Source organism: Xiphias gladius, chromosome 18 (genome assembly GCF_016859285.1).
Source record: "Xiphias gladius isolate SHS-SW01 ecotype Sanya breed wild chromosome 18, ASM1685928v1, whole genome shotgun sequence".
Lineage (NCBI taxonomy): Eukaryota > Metazoa > Chordata > Actinopteri > Istiophoriformes > Xiphiidae > Xiphias > Xiphias gladius.
In genome coordinates, this window is record NC_053417.1 from 9,134,502 (window position 1) to 9,158,709 (window position 24,208).

At 41.0% G+C, this 24,208-nt stretch overlaps 1 protein-coding gene across 1 annotated transcript in view; it reads right to left on the minus strand.

Annotated features, from left to right (window-relative positions):
- The window catches only part of bsna (bassoon presynaptic cytomatrix protein a), a 154,867-nt gene extending 132,073 nt beyond the window's left edge, over nt 1-22,794 (minus strand). Inside the window, exon 1 of the mRNA XM_040153420.1 lies at nt 22,607-22,794. Within this exon, the coding sequence (XP_040009354.1) occupies nt 22,607-22,794 (188 nt within the window). The remainder of the gene's footprint in view (nt 1-22,606) is intronic.
- Nucleotides 22,795-24,208: the final 1,414 nt, after the last annotated feature.

Here is a 24,208-nt window from a genome sequence, read left to right on the forward strand (position 1 = left end):
CGGGGGACTTCCAATGATGCACCGAGCTCCTCTCTCCTCCTCTTCTTTTCCATCTGCACGCATTCATATGGCATCAATGCTCGTTACTAACTTGGCTTCTTCTCTCTCCTGTAGTTTTGTGCTTTCTTGTCTGTCTCCTCTCTCTTCCTGTCGCTTTCTGCAGGTATCTCTGCCCCTGGTGCTACAGAGTCTGGATCTGTGACTGCAAACCACCTACTGCCCCCATGATCCTGCTCAACACCCTTCAAATATTATGATTATCATCTATTATTATATTTAGTTTTATTAGTACTATTATTCATCCTATTATTATAATTATTAGTTTTATTATTAGTCTCATTATTGTTACACATCTTTATGTTATACGTCTACTGTGCTATGCCCCCCCCCCCTTCTCTCTCTCTCTTTTCTCGCCCCCTCTCTCAACCGGGCTGGTCGGGGCAGACCACCATGAGCCGGGTTTTGTTCAAGGTCTTTCCTTGAAGTGCTTGCTCATGGGGGAATGTTGAGTCTCTGTAAATATAACTATAAAGAATACATTCTAGACTGCTGTACTTGAAAAGTGCCCTGAGATAACCTCTGTTGTGATTTGGCGCCATATAAATAAAATTGAATTGAATTGAATTGAATTGAATTGAATTGAATTGAATTGAATTGAATTGAATTGAATTGAACTCCTCACAGCTGGATTTAATTGATAAGTTGCTTACAGATCATCTGGTTAACCTGCTGCCAAATTACTGACTGATGTTTACAGTACAACTGAATTATTACTTTGCTACCTTGATGACTGGCTGGCTGTCTGAGTGAATGAATGGATACCTGTGTACCTGATTGGCTGTCTGAATACCTAGCTGGCTGACTGACTACTGGGGCTGCCTCAGTCAGCTCAGTCGCTGAAATAAAAGCAGCCAAATGGAGGCTGGTGTGAAAATGATTAAAGGGAAAAGCAGTGAGGGAGAGAAGGAGAGAGGAGAAAAGAGAGAAAGGGTCTCAGAGAAGAGTTACCCTACTTAGCATGCTGCCCCACACTTGGAAACCTATCCTTAGCCTTCCCTCTCTCTCTCTCTCCATACATCCTCAGGTTCCCAAATTTACTGTATACATATTTATGCCTGCAGACACATACACACACACACACACACACACACACACACACACACACACACACGCACAAATGGAAATCCATTTCAAGGTTTTTCCCTAATCAATATCTACGAATCTAATGCAATGTTTACAGGTTGAATCGGTCCATAAAGCATCATGTTATGAAGAGACAAATGCAAAGAACCACAAAATAAAGACCAGATGTGAAAACAGTACTTCAAATATCAAAATGTAAGGAGAAATGTTAGTCTCTCACACATTGTAGATGGTATAATTTGTCACAAGTAATTTTTAGGCATCAAAATGGAATAGACATGAAAATGAAGCAGTATATACCAAACTAGGGAAAGACTTTTTAATGTGCTACTTTTTTTCCACATTTTGCAATATGAAGAAATCAGAGCACCAGTGGGGATCGAAGTAGTTTCCCTCTCACTGCAGAGTGAACTTGTAAAACAGCCCTCGACCATCTCCTCTGCACTTTAATTGAAATTCCTATCAGTGGTGTGTCGCCTCAGGAGGAGAAGAGAATGCATTAAAAAGGAGAGAGCAGAAACCAAATGGATAGAAAGGATGGGGACAGGTATAATTAAAGAGGAATAAGCAAGTGTGAAGACATACTGTAAAAAGAAATAAACAGACGGCCATGCTGCTTTCAGTTTAGAGTGAATAGACTTCAACAATGACACTGAAAGTAAAATATGCATTCAAATACTTGCATTTACATGAGTGTGTGTGTGTGTGTGTGTGTGTGTGTGTGTGTGTGTGTGTGTGTGTGTGTGTGTGTGTGTGTGTGTGTGTGTGTGTGTGTGTGTGTGTGTGTGTGTGTTTGTGTGTGTGCATTAGAGAGATGAATATGTAAGATGATACAAGTTAAGGTTAGAACTACAGTGCTTTAAAGGAAGTTAGAGTGTTTTTACCTTCAGTTACGCGACATATTTCAGAATGATAGGAATATGTGAGTGAGGTATAGTTACTGTTGAGCTCTAGAGGACTGCTGGCCCCCACCCACACATTCCTCATCCACGTTTTTAGATCAGGAGGAGGAGGATTACGGAAAAATGGATGAATTCGTGCCTAACTATGCACTCTTGAAAATGTAAACAATGTAAATAGCTCCTATGGCAAACTAGCATTCAAATGCAGTTTTATATGATGGGCAGGGTGAGCTGGTCACCCCACATCACATTTGACTAAATAAATATATGTATAGACCATCGAGTTAAATATGAGTAATCAAAAATATTTTAATGTTTAACAGCGGAGGGAGAAAACGGAGGGATTTCAATATAAAACCATTCAGAAATGGTTTTTCGCTATGCTGACAGCACGGCTCAAGGGATGGCAATGTCTGTCAATGTCTTACGATGGTTGGTCCACCACTTTGGTGGAGACTGAAATATCTCAACAACTACTGGACGGATTGCCACGGGGATTTTGTACAGGCATTCATGGTCCCCGGAGGTTGGATCCTACTGGCCCTGACTTTTCTTAGCGCCACCAGCAGGGTGACAGTTTTTTGGCTTTTAGAGAAATATCTCAACAACTAATGGATTGCCATGAAATTTGGTCCTGCAAAGGATACCTTGTACTAACTTCTAAGTTAATAAGTGCCACCAACACGTCAAACTTTCTTTTTTCTATTACTAAAAACCCCCCAAAACAAACTACATTCCCATCAGCCTCAGCTGTACTTTGGTTGTGAAAATAGTAAACATTATATCTGCTTAATATATTATGCTTAACGCTAACACAAGTACATTGTATTTCATTGTGAGCATGTTAGCATGCGGATGTTAGCATTCAGCTGTGGCTAAGGACAGCCTACCAGAGCTGCTAGTATGGCTGTAGCCCATTACGCTTGCTTTGACACATATTTGGTGTACATCAAGAGATAACTGAACAGTTAACATGGGGACAATAGCTTAGAAAACATTTTTTTCTTTTGGTCTCACTGTTTTAACAGGACCATGAGTCAGGATTAGATATGTATGGTATTTGTGGCTGTTAAGGTTCTAATTTGAGGTTACTGCCTAGAGAAGGTCAGTGTGGGTCCTTCTCACAAATATGACTATTCCAGTCATATTTGTGGAATAGTGAAAAAAAGTGAAAAAACTTCTGCACGAAGTCTCTTCACATTGTTTATTTAATAAAATATTTTACAATAAACTTTCATCTGGTATGTGAAGGCACAAACAAGGGCAGAAACAAGATATTAAACAGGACTTAAGCCTTATTTAAATTAAGACTGCCATAAATAATCCTAAAGTCAGCCTTATTAACACAAAAATTTGAGACAAACTTCAAACATTGGACAAATATACAGTACATTCACAGATGTCTTCTAAAAGCTTCAAAGCTACATAAATTCTTTCAAATTGAACAAAGACAAAAAAGTTCAGAACCAGAGCAGAAAAAATAAATCTCAATGAAAACAAATTGCAGATAAATTTGACTTAAATTACTCTTCTTTTTTTACCGAGTGCTAGATTATCAAAACACTAAAATTTCTGGGTAATTTAAGATGACAATTTCAGCTTGACATTACTTGTGATCTCAGCTGCTTTTTAAATCACTGAAGGTCACAAGGCAATATTATTGGGGACAAGTCCAAGAAAGTCCAAAGACAATTCCTCATAGTTGGTGGACGAATTGTTCTCAAAAACTACAACATCAATAAGGAACAGGAAAAAAATGGAAACAAGATTTACCAAACAAATTTAGAAAGACTAGAGTCAATGTGTAACATCTCCACCTCATCCTGAAAAATAGAAATCAAGGCTCCTATCCAGTTTTCATTTTAGACACTTAAATGCAGATAGACCTACTCTACCATAGTACTTCACATGAAATTTCTTACTTTACAAGGACAAATTTCAAAGGATCCGATTATGTGGTGGGGCATGTGTCTACAGTACTTGTGTGTCATGTACATTGGTATAGCAGATACACACACACATACACACAGTCAGTGATCAGTGGTCAGTTCTCACCTGAGGTACTCTGAGCTGAGCATGATATCTTAGAATTTACATTTATAATGAACGATGTTAATATAAATGATGAATATTTGATGTGGAGATGTAGTTATTATGTTGGTAAAGTATGTTATTTTTGTTTGTTTTTATGATTAAAATCATATGGACAGTCTGTTTTGGGTCATACTTTGAAAGGTGCACGTCACACTTTTGTTTTCTTTACATCTGAACAAAAGTACACCTCTGTCTAAGTCTCTGCCCCTCCTCAGTTTTAAATAGTCTTCCCCTCCACCAGCCATCTTTTTGTTCCACTAACAGCAGCAGCAGGCTATTTCATGCTGGGTATGTAATAAAAGGATTAATTTGTGCTGCTCAAACAAGAATTGGCAGTAATAGGACAGAAGGATATAAATAGAGACTACCTCACTCAAAACTTTCTATTTCCTGACACAGATTGCTGCAAAAGGGGCAGTTTCTCCACAATCATCATCATCCTCATCATCATCATCATTATTGTGCTGTTCCTGATCATGCATCTTTACTAGCTGTTGCTGTCTGAGTCTGTAACTCTGAATGCACCAGAATAACGGAGTAATCACGTGTTGACAACTGATGTAGTAACATAACATGATGAGTAAATACTGACTCAGCATGAAACAGGGACAAAAGGTTACAGGCTGCACAAATGACTCCACAGCAGTTTACTTAACTTCTGATTTTTCAGTGAACAAAGTGTTGTATATTCTTTCAAGGAGCTGAAATGGCTCTGGGCTCTAAAACCATAATAGAAAGTGTTAAATTAACTTTGGTGAGTGTTAGCTTATAAACACTGGCAAGGTGTTAAATATTTAAAGACAATTTTCTCTGTTTCCTGTTTAACACTTCAGTGTCAAATACAATTTTAATTTTAACTGCAGTTCCACTTACCAGCATTTTTAGGAGGAGCTTTCAGCCGTATTTCTTGATCTTTACCAACAGTTGAAGTTTGCTCAGCTGACATCAGGTGACTTGACCCTTACGTAAGATGCAGTTGGAAGCTCCATAAAAACCTAGTAAGTGGAATCACTGTTCTTTATGTTATTTTTGTTTTATCTTAATTAAAGGTACCCTGTGGAGTTTTTTTTGACCACTAGTAGTGCTGTGGAGCAATACTCTTAGTAGTTGGTCCCCATTTTGTTTGATTTGTGCATGTGCACAAGCATGCATTTGCATGGACAAGAGCACATGGATGGTGAGATTCATATTCCTGTGGCTGGCCTCACGCTATTCCACTGTATGATAACTAGCAACAATGGTAGGAATGACAAATACTGCAAACATTGATGTAAACAATACTCAATTTGAAATATTCAAAAATATGTTTTCACAATGTTTTATGAAGAAGAAAATGCATTTCACATGAACGCAAGTACACAAGTCATTTTCAGCCTGGGCACTGTTTTTCTATCATTGTCCTTCTGGGCAATTCAGATGAGCAAAATGGAGTCAGTTGCCTCGATGTCTGCAATACAGTCGTAACTTGTGGATAACAATAAAGAAAAAAAAAATGTTGCTATATAGAAACAGATGGTAAAAACTGGTGCCAGGCTGAAAATGTCGCTATCAGGCTTCAGGTTGCACTCCTGAAGAATTTACCGCTGATTTGATTTTATCCCATAATTATTCAAGAGGCTCACACCTGGCCAGCACAAATTAGCACTAACCTTATTTCACTTGTAATCACAATCGTTGGTTAAAGGCTGTGGTGTAACATTGATCATGTGTTGTGTCTAATGCAACTACCCTGTGGTTTAAATCCCAGAATGCCAGGTGACCATGTCTGAAACAAGATCCTGGTTTTGAATCGGGCTACGGAGGCCTGAAGGTCGTGAAACTCAGTCAGCCCACAGAAGACTGTCAATTCACAATACAAGGAGAATAAAATCAATAAGGGTGAGAAGACCGGAGTTATGAGGTTGCCATGTGACTGCAAGGATACGCAGCCTGTCCTTGGCAGAGCCACAACACAACACAACTGCTGTGCCACAATATGTCCCACTGGATTTACCTCCCTCTCCCTCTCACTGTCTCTTTCTCTCATCCTCCATCTCTCTCTCTTTCTCTCTCTTTCTCTCTCTCTCCTCCCTTCTTTTCTGCTCATTAACTGTCATAAAGGACTGTCAAACAAAATCAGAGACAAGGAGGCCGACTGCTTGAGGAGGCCTTCAGACACATGGAGGTGTTGTACCAAAAGTGAAGTAGAGCTGCAGGGCTCGTAGGCAGCTGCTCACTTTACTGCAGAAACATGCCTCACATTTGTCACTTGTAGCTTTTATTTTGTTTGATTCATGACCTTTACTTAGGTAGATAAGACCTGCTTTTTTCCTTTTTTTTTTAAAATATAGTTTTCTTCTTTTTTAACAGCATAGTTTCCTACAGTTAAAACCATGTATGATTGAAGGAGTTTGGGGTCTACATTATATTTTTGGAAAATCTTGGACCACTCTCTCTGAGATTTGAAAAAGATACTTCATTAAAATCTTTTATTTAGTGAAAAACATTTTCACATATTTTAGGTCTATATTGGAATCAGAGGCCAACAGTAGACAGATATCACATTGCAAATATGAATTAAAATGATAGTTGCTCATTTACACATCCAGCAGATAGAGAGCAACTTTACCATTTTTTTTGTAGTCATGTTTCCGGCCACCTGATGAGTTACGTCTAAAGTATTCACTCTCCTTTTAGCTGTCTTGTAGTTTCTACCAACTACTGGAGGTCAACATATTGCTCTTTAGCTGCAAAATGATCCACTTTGTTCACAAGCTAGTTGTTAACTTTGTCTGTCTGTTGACTGTTAGGCACATAGCAGACAGTCTGTTTTAGAGCTTTATCACTGAAAAGATGGGGGTGCTGCATCTGGAAGAGAGAACAAAAACAGTAAAGTTGTAGCCGGAAAAACAAAACTATGACCTGAAAGACCCTAAAAAGCTCCATAGAGGAAAGGGGAAGCTAGAGTCAGATGATGTGTCTGTGGGTTTGTTACTACAAGCAACATCCATAGTCATTAGATCCATTGTTTATTTCAAAACTATTTATTATAGCAACTTTAATGATATATATATATATATATATATATATTATGTACATCATTCATTAATATTCCAACTTTTTTTCTGGGAAATCACATTTTAGCACGAATCACAATAACAGTTTATTATTAGGACCAGCTTTAAATACTAGGGTACCATCAGCCCCTTAGCAATTGTTGCTAAGACACAAGCCAGTTTCAGAGCACACTTTGCAATGGGGAGCAAAAACACCATTCACTGAGCCAGAACCTCAACGTGAACTAAACAACACTGCCAAATCTTTTATCAGGTTTATCAACTTCAGCTCACCTTTAGCAGCACATGGTAGAGTTTTAAGATCTGTGACTGAAAGTTTGCTCACCAAATTCTCCTGTGGATTCATAGTTGCCTCCAATCCTGCAGTTTTTTACGTCCACGTGCTTGTACCTACGATGGTTTATCCAAGAAACTTTTTTTTTTTACGTAGTCACTCGTCTTTTTTAGTGGTGAATTAACCAGGAGACTTTCATGATTCAAAGTGATTCAACTGTCAGTTTCTGAATATTGTCTATACAGAGGTTGAACAGGACGTTTACTTCCGGTACCTTGATCACTATTCACTGCTCTGCTGATAATGTCATAACACTGTCGACTTCTGATCACAGTAATCTACTCTGCGCTTAGGCACAACTGACTTAATTAGGTAATATTCGAAAAGTACAGTACTTGGTTTGACGATGTTTGAGCACAAGTCTTATTTTAGTGTGTAACTCAGTAGCTGAAAGCGATTTTAGGGAGAGACCATTAAATGAGTCCTTTCACACCTTCTGGAAGCTGTAAAATATTTTTGGCAGGTGCAAGCTGCGTTCAGGGGAAGAAATATTGGACGTACTGTACTGCTTTAGATTAGAGACAGAAATATCGTAGTCTTTTTGTGGCCGATAATAAACTTTACATTGTACCGGCTCCCAGCTGATTCAGAATCTCTCTCTTACATTCTCCCTACTCATCTTCCCAAGTGTATTTTTCTATTCTCTCTCTGCTGCCAGCTCTCTCTATATTTTCAGTTCAATTTTACTTTGTTACTTTGTTGTTGTGTATCAAAATCTTCATTTAATCATCATTATTAGCAAACAAGTTGAAAATTTAAAAATCTTCTTTTGAATTTACACTTTATCTTTTTCTTTTGGAGACATAGTTAAAATGTTTCTAAAATTGGAGACTTTAGGAGTGTGAATGTTTTTGTTTACCCATCCTTGAGCAAGATTGGCTCGTTATTGGATTCATGTGCTAAATCAGACAAGTCGGCACGATAACAGGAACAGAAACTGCAGCTCCTTTTGAAGCTGATGCAAAACTGCTCGCAAACCTTTGAACACATCAACCAAAGTGACCTACATTCAAAAATCCCATTTTTTCCTAATTTCATGCTGATAACAAAAACATCCCATTTGAGTGTTTTTCGCTGTGCCAAACCCCCCACTGAGTCCAAATGACTGCAGGAGCAGCACTGTGCTGAAAATTAAACGCTGCCATCCAGAGGAAACTGTCGCCCTACAAGGCTTTGTCAGCGAACAAACACAAAGGATTTGATAGCTGCTGTTTTTAAAATGGAGAAATTAGTGATTTTGATTTTAAATCTTATTGAAACTCAACATGTTATCACCATCTTTTACCCACATAAAATCCATGATGTAGGATCATGAGTTTGTGTATTTGAACAAGACTGTTGTAGGTGTCTTCAGTTTTTGTAGCTTGTTTGAGCTTTTAGCCAGAAAAAACACCTTTTTTCTTTTTTTTCCACCCTCCATCTTTGAATAAAGCACAGTGAAGGATAAAGGACAGAGCAGTAAATCAGTTTAACACTCCGTAACACACAAATAGAAAAAGGCTGAAACTTACTATGAAAAAACATCCACTCATCAATAGGCTTCACAGTACAGCAGGAAATGGCTAATGCAAGTTGATCCACAAAAACACACACACACACACATAAACAAACAATGTGCTACCGTAGTTTGTTCCAAGGTGGTGTGTGTCTGTACTACTTGGTTTTAACAAGCACACACACACACACACACACACACCATATTCAGCCACAGCATTAATACAGGTAACATTTACTGTCAGGTGGCAACAACATAATAAGGAAACACAACGTGACCTTCACTAGTGCAATGGGGAGAAATTGCAGGGCACAGCATAAAATTCCTTGACAAACAAATGAAAGTCAGAGGAAATGTATCCCCCAACTGAATGAAACAAAACAGTGAGTGTAGGGTGCCTACACCTCAACAGCATTGACTAAACACAGATTTGCATTCTAGTGAAAAATTAAAGTAATAATGAGCAATTATTAAAAAAAAAAAATAAGGGTTGATTGGGCCTTACTCCATCGTGCAGGTCAGGGGTGCTGTGCACTTTTGCAACCGCTGGAGACTGCTCAAGTGAATAAGATGTTATTTCCTGTGTGGAGTGCATGGTGGCAGAAAAGACGTTTATCAAAGATGTGAAATTGGGGATAGATCTGATGATGTGGATTCGAGTTACAACAGTTTCTGTTTTCAAATCTGCCGCACTGGCATGGAAACGCGATTCAATGCAAACTCACAGTCTCCACAATAAATCATTATCAGGGTCTTAAGGCTTTTCTGACCATATTTGAGGTGGATCTGGTCAACCCGCTTGGTTTAGCACATCAAAGTATAAAACAGAACATTTTGTGTTGCCAGTAGGTGGCCTTATAACTATAACTTAATATTGGCATGTGTTCAGGCTGGGCCTCTTATTAAACATGTGAAGTTTGGGGCAGATTGGACAATGTATATATGAGTTACAACAACTTCCTCTTTCATGCCAAAACATAGAAATTCGCCATGCCGCCATGGACACGCTGTTCAACAAAAACTCGAAAGCCTCGCAACTTAGCATCACAAAGGTCTTAAGATTGTACTGACAAAATTTAAAGTCGATCTGATCAATTCTGTAGGAGGAGTTCATTGAAGTACAACGCCTGTAAATCGCAAAACTGTGCCAAAATTGCACGGCAAATTCAAGATGGCTGACTTCCTGTTGGGTTTAGGGTATAGCTCCGAGAGCCTTTTTTGTAAGTATATCTTACATGTGCCTACCATATTTCATACATGTAGGTGAAACGTACTGTGAGGGCTACTACGTTGAAATTTTGTATAGGGCGCTGTTCAGCTATTTCCCAACATGTCTGACTCATGTCCAAAGTTTCATGAGTTTTCAAGCACCTTTAGCAACTAAAAATGCAATTCATTTGTCATAATAATAATAATAATAGTGAAAACCCCTGTTTTATCATGTATTTTATGTGTAGAATGAGAGACAATTTTGATCTCAGGTCCAACATTTTTTCAGTCACCTAAAGGCGCTGCTTTGCTTAATGGCCAGTAGGGGGAGATTGGCTAATCACAAGTGAATGAATGAATAAACAAATTTACTGACTTGACTTAAGCTACATTCTGAGGCTGAATGTCCATATAGTGTTTTTCTCTGACCGGGCACTGGGGAGCGCTTCATCCCAGCGCTTCATCAAAACCCACCCTGTGCGTGGTTTTTGTTTCTATGACAACAATATCTTGACAACAAATGATAGACTAGCATAACCCCTAGCATAATGTTTTTTGTTATTATTTGTTTATTAAGTTCAGATATTCTCAACTAAAAGCATTCGGAGCAGCCCCACAAACAAGGCGGAGCACTCTGAAAAAAGACACTGGGTGCCACATGCGGCTGCATACGTTCTCCTCACTGGGAACAATAAAAAAAGATGCTGGCGCTCAGAAAAAAAATTCTATATCGAAACACACCCTAATATTCTGTACTGGAGTCTCTAAATTAATTAGTTGCTCCAGGGACCAATACAAGTGGGTTTTTAAGTCAGATATTTTAGCTGTTTTATGCTAATATTTAATATCACTACATTTTACAAGTTTTCCTGCCAAAAATATCAAACTATTCCGTGCTGTCTGATGTACGTTGATTTGCACTGGACCCTGTAGAGATGATATATATTCATTCAACTATATGCGTGAATTCAAGTGTGGTTGAGTGACAAAAAAACTAGATCTTGCCCCGGATTTTTATTTCTGCAAGAGCTAAAAGGCCCTTTTGACTAAAACTCTAGACTGAAACCAAGACTAATGGAAATATTTAAGTGGTAAGGGTCAACTGCTGAGGAATCATAACTGGTAAACTATGAAAGATATGAAAAAAGAAAAAAAAATAGTGTCAGTTCAGACCATTTTCTGTAGCTGCCTGGTTGAGACACATACAGCATTAGCCTGGCAGTACTTCAACACATATTAGCTGACCTACGCTACAGGCACAACCATATATAGTGAGGACAGATTATCTCTTGCATGTGTCAGTGCATGTATTTTGTAGGGCATCTATTCATGAATTGTTTTTTGTGCCAGGTTTACATGGATTAAGCCTGGATCAATGCCAGCAATGCTGAACTGTAACATGCCCCATGGTAAATACGAGCTAAAGGGAGACTAAGAACCTTTATCCAGGGATAGCTCGGGGCAGGATGCTGTATGTCAGTCTCTGTCTCAGTGTCGGGAGGGTTCATCCTGACCAGAGCTGGCTTATTAATCGTCTCCTGTCGTGCTGGTTTCTGGCAGAGACGGAGGGGCTGTGTAGTTCAGTTGTTGACCCCGCACATGTTCGCAGTGCGCCGGGTCACAGCTCACCTCAGAACCGATCAATTTGTTAACCACACGGCTTTGCCCAGAAAGGATTTCGTGGCCGGGTGAGAGGACCTCTCAACCCGCACTTAGATCACATGACACTGAAATGATCTGTGTGAAACCAAAAGCTGTGAAATTCCTCCAGGGAGAGTGGAAATCCATGTAAAACAACACATAAACTGTCATTCTGAACCCCCTCCAAAAAAGTGCTAATATAAAGCTCCTTTATAATGCAACACACCAGCCTGTGTTGACAGGGGAAATATAGTCTCACACACACTATTTAGTACTATATGAGTCAGCAGGGAGGATGAAAATAAATTTCATTGCCGCGCTCATTGCTTACTGATCTCATGTTCTACAGTGACTGCGTGCCAAAAGTGTCCCTTTGTGCATTTATTTTGACTTCAGATTAGGAGAACTCTTCATTCTAGTCCCAGTAATACCAATTTAGCATACAGGGAAAAATATATATAGAGAATGGATTTCCCTTGATAATTTCCTGTCAGAATTGACCAGAAACCGCAGCAGCTCAGCAAGCGCGTAATAGAGACTTTATCGAGCAGGTGAACTATTCACACGGCCGCCCCTCGTAAATCAGAGCAAACAGTGCACTGTTTAAAACAGACGCAATCCTGATCTCATTGAGTCCAGTAGGAAATGATCTGGTGATTTGTGGGTTAAAAATCAGTAATGTAAGACAGTAAGTATAAATGAGGGTAAAGTTTGGGTAAAAAGTTAAAGAGTCCTTAAGACATCGAGCTTGTAGGTTGTATAGCATTTGTAGTGGCTTTAATCCAACATGTAGTTAGTTTATTTTACACATTGCAAAATATCAAATTCAGTGAAGTTTAATACAATGTTTTCCTGTTTGAGTTTATTAATTTAAATAATGTAAAGTAGGTAAATTGAAATACTTTTACATGTTTAGGAAAATGTGTAACCGATCAAAGCTTGTGATCTCAAAAGTGGCCAAAAACTCAAAATTTATTTCATACACATCAAAGTTAATGTGTGACTATTTTAGCCAATACCTATCTAAACAAGTGATCTGTTGATGAGACAGAATCTTAATTATGGGGTTTGAAAGGTTATTAAAGACCATGAATAATTATTATGTTCTGAATAGCTCTTTTTTTGGCCTTGAAGGGCTAATCAGTAAGCTCTGGACAGCACTGATTTTCTCTGCTGTGTTAAAAAGGCAGATTTATAAGCACTGAGTAGACTTTCTTAGTCTTGAAGTGAAAAACAGAAACTAATTAAACTATTTCCTTAAATAAAACTTTAAACGTTGTTTTGATAGCTCTATTTGGTCCTGTAGTAGAGACCAGATGAGTAGTGTCTAAGTCCTTGAAAGCCCTGTTTGACCCTGTGGCAGACACAGGGCCGATAGGGTTTAAGGTCTGAATACCCCACCCTGGCATCGCTGTGGAAACTTGCAGTGCTGGCTTAGGTGGTTCAGGCAGCGCTGCACTCTGCTCACTACATGGGGTCAGGGCCGACTGTATTGGTGTCTGTTACAAATCCCTGCTGAGTCCTGGAAGGGGACGCAGCTCTCTAGGACTGACAGCCAAAAACAGGGAGCCTCTGTAATCTGTACTTTTGATCCTTCCTTCGCAGAGATTTAAAGGGTGGGGCAAGATCTAGTCCTTTGATATAAACTTAAAAAGCAAACCGTCATTAACCTGTCATTTTGCAGCCTGTTATGCTGGAACCTGGTAACAAATTTATGGCTAAAATATTGTGCACCTTATGAACCTTCAATCAATTTCTTTAACATTGTGAGCCCTGAACCATATTTTTAAAGTGATATTCAACCCCAAAACTTTTAAGTATCAAGGGCCAAATAGAAGCAAAGGTTTTTCAACAAAAGTCTGTAGTTTGCGTCTTCATTGAGAGCGATGACTGTAGTCCGATGGATTCAGGGCGCTTGCAATGAAATTTCAGTTTCATGGCAAAAGTGTATCAAAATCCCTGAATAGATAATTCTTTTCACTTCATTTATTCAGCCTATTGAGAGATTATGTTCATGTTAGCCTATTACTTGTTGGGAGGTGTGTGGTATTTTGTTTCGTTTTGCTCTAAAGTATCCACAGCAACTGACGTATCTGTCCTGCTGATTTTATTTTTAGCCAACACGGAAGATGCAGTAGCGGCTGCTTGGAGCAATTAATGCTTTTCACAAAGACTTGAAGAAATTTTAGAAGTAAAGACATTAAACGTTGTTACTTCTGTAAGCTAACTTAGAACAACCTGTACAGCTGTGTTGGTGTCATCCTTGCTTGTTGCAAATGTTGTGGTCACTATTTTTCATAGATGTAGTGTAGGTAGCTAGCAGGATATACAGGAAGATAACACGACAGTCTTAATCCTGCGTACAAAGCTCTGATTGGTTTATTATTTTTCCAGCCAGCAACTGATGACAAGGGGCACATCATCAGATCGACAAGAATCGACAGTTTAGAGGTCCGGAAGCAGGCTAGCTAAACACACTGCTTCCAGTCTTAGTTCTCATGTATGAGCGCAGGTTTGTCATGCTAGGATAGAGCAGTGTATTACTGTAATATTCATTCTAATCCTGCCTATATGCTTGGTTTGATTGTTACCAAAATCGGTCTGAGTGAGGTTAGAAAAAGGATGGTCACTTGGCGGAAGTATTATTAAGTATAACATTTAGGGCTAAATTTAAATTTTTCTCAATATGTATTAGGTAAATTGTTGCTCTTGTGATGATATTAATTTTTGAGTGTTTAAATATATCATGTTTATTGCCTGTGTTCTAGTATGTGTTGCACTGACTTTTTGCACTCTGCGTCCCTGCTTATACCAGGACAAATTCCTACGCATTCACTTTGGGACTGCAGTGGTTTTGTTTGTCTTTCTTTCAATCTCCTTGGTAAAGAATCCAACAGATAATCCATTATTCACCAGCGTCTTCCCTGTGATTCCACAGATTTCACCCCTCGTCCTGCTCCGATAGCCGTATCATCTGTGTTCAATCTATTTCTGGGTTTCTCTCATAAGCTCCAGCGACAGCATCTATTTGCTGAAAACTAATACTGTGGCTGTGATATTGTGCTTATTGCCACCTTATCTCCCGATGCAGCCACCCAAACACATTTAGTATTTGGAGGCTCCTGCAAACACAGCCTCCTGATAACAGGGCGCGTAAATATATAGAGAGCCTCTGTCTGTCTGTCTCTTGCCCATTCTCTCACACATTCACACACGTACACACACACAACTTTTAAAAATCGCGTTTTTCAAGCTCATACACTAACATGCATACACACAGAAACACACTCACCCTTGTTTTCGTCCACACTCGCTCTCTAACCCATCTGTATGTTAATTTTGGAGGTCATTTTGAGGATGAGTGAAGGTGAAGTCAGGCTGCGGTTTGTGAACCTTCAGGTGACTAAAGATGATGACTAAGAACCTGCTCGCTGCTTTACTGGGTAAGAGTCAGAAAGTCGACTGACAGTCTCAGCCTAGGGCAGTGTTTTTCAGCTGTATGTTTGAAATCCGCCACAAAAGGATTGTAAGGGTGAAGAACCTACAGGGACAAGATCATGTTAGTGAGCGAGCTTGAGACTAAATGGGCTGGCTTGTTATTTTAGTTTAGTAAGGCAAAACCAAGCCTGATGCCGTATTTTCTTAGATACCTTGAGTCTTTTGTTGTCTCTCGGAAGGAGTTCATTGTCTCCGTATGCATTTTCATGAACATCTGATTTTTTTATTCAGTTTTCCCTGTCATCTCATTTCTTTTATTTCTCTCCGCATTGTAAAGCAGTTTAGATCAACTTTGTTGTGTTTAAAGTGTTATATAAGTAAAGTCGAGTTGACCTGAGGCACTGTTTTGAAACCTTTCCACGGCTTCCAAACATCAAACTTTAAAGGTAGAAATGACCAAATTCAAACTAGTTCTTGTCTGCAAATTTTTGTCTTCTGGGTTTGATTTTCCAACAACAAGGTTCAGAATAGTTGCAGTCTTAATTCAGACGACTCAGATGTCAGATGAGTGTTCCTCAATGCACCATTAGGGAGAGTTTTCAAAACGGTCCCTGTTCATATCATAAGATAACTTATGTATTTCATAACTTAACCAACCAAAAAAAGAGTTGAAGAGTTGGTCAGTGGGATGGTAAACTCAAACCAACTGATCAGTAACTAAGTATGTCAAGCTAGAAAAAGCAAACACCTTTTCATAACCAGTGACTTGTGAGTGTAACTGAAAGCTACTGGGAGAAATAAGACACTATTTTAGGTACAAAATGTAGCCGCCAGTGGAATTCAACTATTTACTGTCAGTCCTTCATCAAAGCAGATGGGAACAGAATATTCAGTTTTTTTATTTATTTATTTTTGTTCAGAGATTTGTATTAAAATATACACATATTCAGATCTAATTTGCATTTTGTTTTTGTCATGTGATAAAACTATCAATTAGGTTCTGGTGAATTTCATGTCTTTCATGTCATCTTGGTCCTCTGTGGGTTGACTGAGCTCAAATAACTCTCCCATAACTGAATACAACGTTGTCTCCTTAAAAGCCCATTCCACCATATTTTGACCAAATCAAGTTAATTGAAAAGGATGATAACATAAGCATTTTAAGCCTTAGTCAAGTGATCGTAATTGAAAAAATGTGGCTTTTTTCCTTCTGCACTTACAATAATACTCAGGTAAACTAACATTTAACAGCAGGAGAAAATATAAAAGCTGTGCTTATCATTTTTTTCTTAACAATGAATCAAATCTATGTTTAGTATGAAGAGATTTGCTTGTTGAGATAATACCACATAGAATTATTACCCAACTCTGCAGCTCTGAAGAGGTTTCTAGCTTCTTTTAACTCATTGTTTTGGTTTGATGGAATATTTACAGTACAGTATGTTTTAGTCTCAGCGTCTCACTAACCTCTTTTTCCAGCCACAGCAGGCAGCTATTTTCAGAAAACAAGCTCTGGTAAACCCGCTGTACGCTACCTGCCCAGCACCAAACAGCTGACAGACAAAGTAAGTGGCCAGCTGATGAATGCAGCAAAACATTGCACAGCTAAAAAGCTGGGTATTTTTCTCAGGAGTTGGAGGAGACTAAAACAGAGCTAAAAAGGGAGTGAATGTTGGACATCCATGTCTGCAGAATTTGGAAATAGACAACTGTTTACTTACAGATCAGCCACAGCAATTTTATAAGGTGATAAGTACATTAGGGCTGTGTGCCTGTCAGCTTGTTGTGGAGATCTTTAGCCCCAGTATAGTCATAAAAATATAAATGTGTCTTTAATATTTAAAATGTATCTGTTGTCTCTGTATTAAAAGACCTCTTGATCAATTTCAGAGTGAAAACAAGTTCCAGTTGTGTTCTAAATTTGGTGGTATTGTACATCCACAGCTGCACTACATACTGTTTGTCACCAACAATGCATCTGTGCAAACTACCGTGGCCTGGGACTCAAACTGCCATACATCTACTCAGCATCACAGTAATTTTCAACCTCAACATCAATTTAGACAATGAAAGCCTAAAGGACGGCCTGTAATTAGCCCACTCAGCAGATCAGAAAGTGAATCGTATCAGCGTTTGTTCCTGTGAGAAAAGGAATCATGTCACTCTGAGCAGGACTGTCAGCTAAAAGCCGCAATAACAAAGTTGGTTGTGCTGTACATTCACACTAAACACAGCAAAGACAGGCTGCTGCTTCTCTGCAAGAGGTGAAAAAACAAAGTCACACTTAAACATGGACACACTCTCATGTGCGCACACACCCACCCTAGATTCATGCCTCTCTGGAATGTGAAAATTGCTCTCAAGTGTGCAGTATGTCAGAGAAAAACACAACAAACTCCGTGTTCACACCCTCTTCTTCTTTCTCCAACATACACACATATTGATACTCACCTGCACAAGTAGTCTCTTCTTCTCTCTCTCTCTCTCTCTCTTTCTCTTTCTCTGTCTCTCTCTCTCACTCACTTACACAGAGCTTGATAAGTATGAGGAATAGATTGCAATGGTTGCTGATGGTCTCGAGTCAACAAGCAGCTCTTCACAGTTACTGATAATTTAATATGTACATCCAAAACAAAATCACGCATAACACACACACATTCATATACACTCATACACACAAACACAAACACAAATGTTCACACATCCCAGCTTATATGTGACAAATAGGCCCTGCAAACATGAATGTAAGTTGCATCAGCTGTAATGAGAACACGTGATGCCGCAGCAAGGGAATGGTTTGCTCCATTTGCTCCATATGTGCGGTAGATCTAAGGTTGTCTCTCTCTCTATGTCCTTGTTCTGCTCTCTCACTCCGATCGACTTCCTTTGTCTTTAGCCTTCTGGATATATATACTCTTCACCCCCTTCCTCTCTTTCTTTCTGCCCCCATTTTTACCTTACATCTTAGCACGTCCTTTCTTTTCACTCTTTATTTTATATTCTTCCTTCCCTTATATGTCTGCGGACTCTTTCATTATCACACTCTCTCTCTTCGGCTGTAACGCAGGCTCCATTTGCACAGCAAATACTCTCCCTGTATACGTCTGCTGTGAACTCTTGTCCATCCTAGCTTCCACTTTTCTCTTTATTTTCAGTTCCTCTAAAATTCAAATATACTTGGTTAGCAAACAAAAAATATGCTATTTGTCATATTTTACAAGAAAAAATATTGAAATCAAATTATTTAAAAAAGCATATATATATATTCATACACACACACCTATATATGTACAATAAGGTGCAAAAGTTTGAGTTTCGGCTAAAAAACTGTGCATAAGTGTACCAAGGAGACCTGATGCTGTTTTAAAGGCAAAGAATGGTAACAGCAAATACTGATTTGATTTTTATGTTTACTGATTTTGTGTAAAGTTAAGTGATAAAAAAAAAAACTATTCATTGCATTATTTTTGAAAGTGTTCTCTCTTTACACCATTTTTTCACAAGTGGCTTAAACTTCTGCACAGTGGTGTATGATACTGTACGAAACCGTTTATCAAGACCGTCCTCAACAGTAAAACAACAGCAGTGGTCATTCAAACATTTAAAACAGCGTATGGTTACGTTTTCTTGACCTTGTGGGCGTGTGAATGATTGCTATCTGTCAGGAACAAAGGCAGAAAGTGGTCTGACATCGTTGTAGAGAAAGAAGGTTAGAGAAAGATTGTGATTATGGCAAATACACTATGGTGAGGGTATGGTTAGGGTGAACCTAATAAAGCAATATAAGGAGAGGGAAAATCATGGTTATGGCTAATGAAAACACAAACGTTAATTCCAAGTCGGTGTCAGAAGGCAAACTCCGGTGTCCTGCATGAAATCCAGACACGCTACACACCCATCCACCACCTCGACCTCTAGGGACCACAATAAGGGTATTCCAAGTCAGTGCACTAATTCGTTGTAAGCAGGTAGAGAAATCTGAAATCAATGAAGAAGTTATTTTACCATTAGCCTGATGCAAATCTTTGTGACCATAGGTTAAGTTATATTTAAACAAGATTTCAGAAATCTGATTATCCGTTCTCCTGATGATATAATGGATTTTCGTTGATATTGTAGGTTGTTGTTGGATGATCCCTGACTGGAGGTAACGGTTCTATACACCTTTTGATTTATCACTACCCAATCGCTCCCTTCCCCCTCCCAGTATCCCTTTAGGCTTTATATCATTGTATATCCGACTAGACTTGATCTATTTCCACCAACTTCAATTCCCTCCTTCTTTTCTCTCACCATTCTCTCCCCTTTCAACTCCTTCAGCTCTCTCTCTCTTCTTCTGTCTTCCTCTTTTCCCCTCACTTTTAGCACCTCTCTCTCCTTATCTGTACTTCCATATCCTACGTAGCACTAGGGTTGTACCTCATTGTAACGGCAGGGCCATTTACTGTATAGGCTGCTGGTTATTGGTTGAGAAGAGGAGGGAGAGAAAGAGATCGAGGGGGAGGGATTTTCATCAAAAGAGCAAATGTACAGTATATTTGCAGGTGCAAGATGACATAACTGCATTTAAAGAAAAGTAAACACATGTTCAATATTGCATAATGCATATCATTGTGGCACATTTTTAAATATTATCCTCTAGGAAACCAGGGCTTGGGGCTGAGAGCTATAGACAGGTCAGGAAAAATCAGAAAGTACCGAGAGATGAACTAACACACTGTCGGTGTCGGTCTTTTCCTGGGATTAGCTGACAATAAGAATCATATTGAATGATGCCAGCCTCTTCCTTTATAGAAAAATAAACATATTGTTGTCATACCGCTTTACATCATCAGTGTAAAGAGCATAAAATAACAGCTGAGTGGTATGTTAATTTAGAGACATATGGAAAGAGAGAGCGAGGAAAAAGACAGAGGAAAAAATATATAGGCATGGGAATGTGCAGAGATTGAATGAAGAAGAAAGAGCGAAAAAAGCGACAGAGTGAGGGGCTAGGAAGAAAGGGAGCCTGAAGGAAGGGGGACGAGAGTGAACGACATCCTTTCTCCTATATAAAGAATGTAAGTGTGGAAAGGATATAGAGATTGAAAGAGAAAAAGAGAGAGAGGGAAAAGAGAAGCGAAGCATGCAAGTGTGCAGAGGAGAGATGGGGAGCGAGAGAGTGAGTGATAGGAGCAGGCAGAGCAGTGCAGAAGAGGGAGGGAGTGTGTGAGAGTGAGAGAGGCGGGGGACGAGCAAACACGCTCTGCACGTGATTCAATCTGTTCACATGGCCTTGTATTACGCCTTTATATATACTTACCAGGAGGCGCTGCGTGCTGCAAAAACCCTAGGCTTTTATCCAGAATGGGTTTGAAACATGGGCAACAATGTAGAGGTTTGAAACCAGGTGTGAACAAAACCTCCGGAGACACCAAATATTTTATAAAAACATCAAAGAAGAAGACCAAGTCGCCGTGGATCCCCTAAACAGAGTAATGCACAATTAATGCTTCAGAGCATGTCCAGCTGTGTTGTCATTCATCAGAAGTGAGATGAAGTTATCATCTGCTTTCTGAGTCCCCTGTGTTATATAATGATAGATGGGCCTGTGCCGCTCCGCTCTTCTCTACCACAGAGGCATGAATCAAACCCAGGATGTGTCCTAAATATAACCCCCACACACGCATTTTGTCCCACAAAACGTCGAGCTGATTAGGTCTCTGCACAGTGGCCTGTCTGCAGAACGGCTTCACGGATGAGGTGGCAGAGTGAGAAGGGATCCCTGGGTTGTGGCAAAGGCAAGAGTGTAGCATCTACGTTAGCTGAGCCAGGCTAAGGGGAGAGACTGGGGCTGCAAATGTGGTGCTGAATGGGAAGAAAGTGAGACGCAATTTCACTGTGTAGGCCTTTGCTATGTGGGGTATGTGGCGCCTACCGTGCAGCCGCGCTGCAGATGTTATGCAGGATCATGTTAAGCTATGCTGGGACACATAACATGTCACATGTCATAGTGCTGTTGATGTTATGGCATGGTGTTGTTATTTTACAATATATGCACGTAGATACATACATTTTATGGTATATGTAAGTATTATGAAATGAGATTCGCTTTCATGATCGTGATACACAGTACTGTCCTTTTTCTCATCTAAGAGGTGACATTACAGTTGGTTGGTCTTGTCTTCTACATCGAGTCATCTGAAGATTGTAGCTGAAGGAAAGGAACGGCGAATGTTTTGTGCGCTACTGAAACTGCATTTTTAAATGGTCTGAGAGACGCAAATGTCGCACCCGAGATGCAAGGATGTGTACTCGATTCGGTTCTTGTCCAGTTCTAAATCTATCTGCCAAAACATGATGGGGACCGAAACGTAAAGGGATGGCAAAGGGCACGGTGGTGAGCTCTGATTTGGTTGAGTTGGGTTTGACGGGGTACGGCTACGTCGGTAAAGCACCATCTGTCCGTCAGGCGGTTCCACGTCATTAACGGGAAACGGCGGCGTTGCTGATAGTACCGGTACTACGCACACACCACCAAACACGCGCCTACATCGCCACTCGCTCACTCACACACATGCACGAACACACACAGCCAGCGTCCTCCCCTCGCCCATGCGGAAAGCAGAGCGGGTGTGTGAAGGCGCTCCGAGCTTCCAGATGCATCGCATCTCTGACACGAACCAGAAAATTAAAAAAAAACGTCCCAGGGTCACGTTTCACGAGGGACAGGCTTAAACCCTGCAAGCTTTCAATTGATCATCGAGGGAAGACCGGGGCTTTTTTTTTTTTTTTTTTTTTCCCGACGGCTGTCAAAGACGTGTCCCGGGCAACACGCTACGCCGGAGCACAACCGAGCTGGAGGAAGGAGGGAATGCTGGTACAGCACAGAGAGCGGACCCACAGCCGCACGGGCTCCGTGATGACAGCCTCGCGCAGAGCACGGGGCGCACGGCGGCTGGGAGACACCGTAACATTGCATATGTCAGACCCGGTCCAGGCTCAGCGGCGCAGCTCGTCGCGTTTCAGCACCGCGGACAGCTCCGAGCGTCCGGAGACAGTGGCGGGACGTCACTCCTTTTTCCTCAGTAACACACCAACACACGTCCGCTTTGAAGCCGTGCACGGGAGCGGGAAAACACTTTGGACCGTCCTGTTAATCCCAGCCCAGTAAAATCTGACCCCCAGCTACATCTGGTCTCCTGCTTTCCATCAACTGTGTCCCCCGTTTAAGCACCCACTGGGACGCAGCACTACCCGGAGCACTTCACCCAGCCCCCTTTACCCGAAACACCTCCACCACTGCTGCTCCTACCTCGTCATCCCCATCCCGGGGCCTCCGACTCCCATCCCTCCCCCGGCAGCGGCACCGTTGAGCGGCTTCATGTGCTGTCCTGCCCCGGGTCCTGTCGCGGGTCCTCCGGGCATGGCTGACCCCATCATCCCCGCGGCTCCCGGCTCACCGGGCTGCCCGCCGCCCTCCATGCTCGCTTCGTTCCCCATCTCGGTCTCGGCTCAGGAGACGGGAGGGAGGTGGAGAAAGGTATTAGGTCAAACCGGCGGTGTTGCTTTTACGTTGCTATGTTATCTTTTTTTTTTTTTTCTTTTAGGTAATCAAAAAGAATGAATGGGGGGAAAAAGGAGAGAAAACTGGGAGAGCGAACTCAGCGTTGCTCCTCCATCACCGCCATCATCATCATCATCATCATCCTCCTCATCAGCTTCAGCACCAGTAGGGTACCTCCTCCTCCTGACGCGCTGACGGGGGCGCGCCGCGCGGCCACGGCGACTGCGAGGGGGGGGATAAAAGCGCGAGGGGCGAGAGGAAGCGAGATTAGATTAGATTAGATTACTTTAGATGAGATAGAAGTTAAAAGAGCCCCGTGGGGGGGGGGGGTCGCAGCGAGAGTGGGACACGAGGAGCAATGCGGTGGTAAATGAAGAGGCGGGTACACTCTGGCCTCCAGGTGAGGAGCGTCGCAAGGGAAAACTGACACAAACAGGCTGGAGAGAAAATCTACTTGTATTTGTCAGGGAGGGGCCCGTTAAGGTTGGTGAACCCATGAGCATTGCCTCCACTCCCTTCATTAAACCCGCACGAGTGTGGCTCTGTCTACAGAGTTTCCCGCGGCCAGATTCATGTCATCATAAAGACTTGTTTTACGCCTCTCATCCCTGACTGTAGCAATAAAGCCCCACAGTGACCGGTCGGCCGCCGGACAAACAGATGTTGAGACAAAAAAAAAATACACTTTGTGAACCCACAGCTGGTCATAACTGCCACGCGTGTGTTTTCAGCGCGGCTTGTAAGCAGGATATTCCCATGATCCAACTTCTTTGGAAACGGACACTTGAGGCGCAGTCGTGCGCAACCACAGCGTCGGGGCCGCGCTTTCCGACGTGGGCGCGAAGGCAGGGGACGGAGGGAGGGAGCTACGGTGTGCGTGCGCGCTCACGCGACTCACTCTCTCTCTCTCTCTCTCTCTTTCTCTCTCTCTCTCACTTGAAGAAGGTCACGAGGAGTGACGTGGACGCGCGGCGGCGGCGTCAGGATCGACTGCGCCGGAGCATCACGTGTCCCAGAGCTCTCCGCGGTGTCACGCACCTGCTGGGTAGCAAATCAGAAGGACTTAACGCACCAGGAAGGTGTTAGTTTGTTGAATCTGGTGAACTGGACAGGCTGCTACAGGCTTTGAGTTATACTGTAAGACATTAATGAAAAAAAAAAAGGGGGGCATACATAAAAGAAATGGGAGCTCCAGTTAATACACGACATTAAAAGCTATTCTGACATTTTTAAATAAAAAGTTAAAAAAAAAAAAAAAAAATGCATATTTAGACGCAATATATCCAAGTAGTACAACAATACTGTATACCGTAACATATTGCTTATTTCATTTTGGGCAAAGTGGGAGTA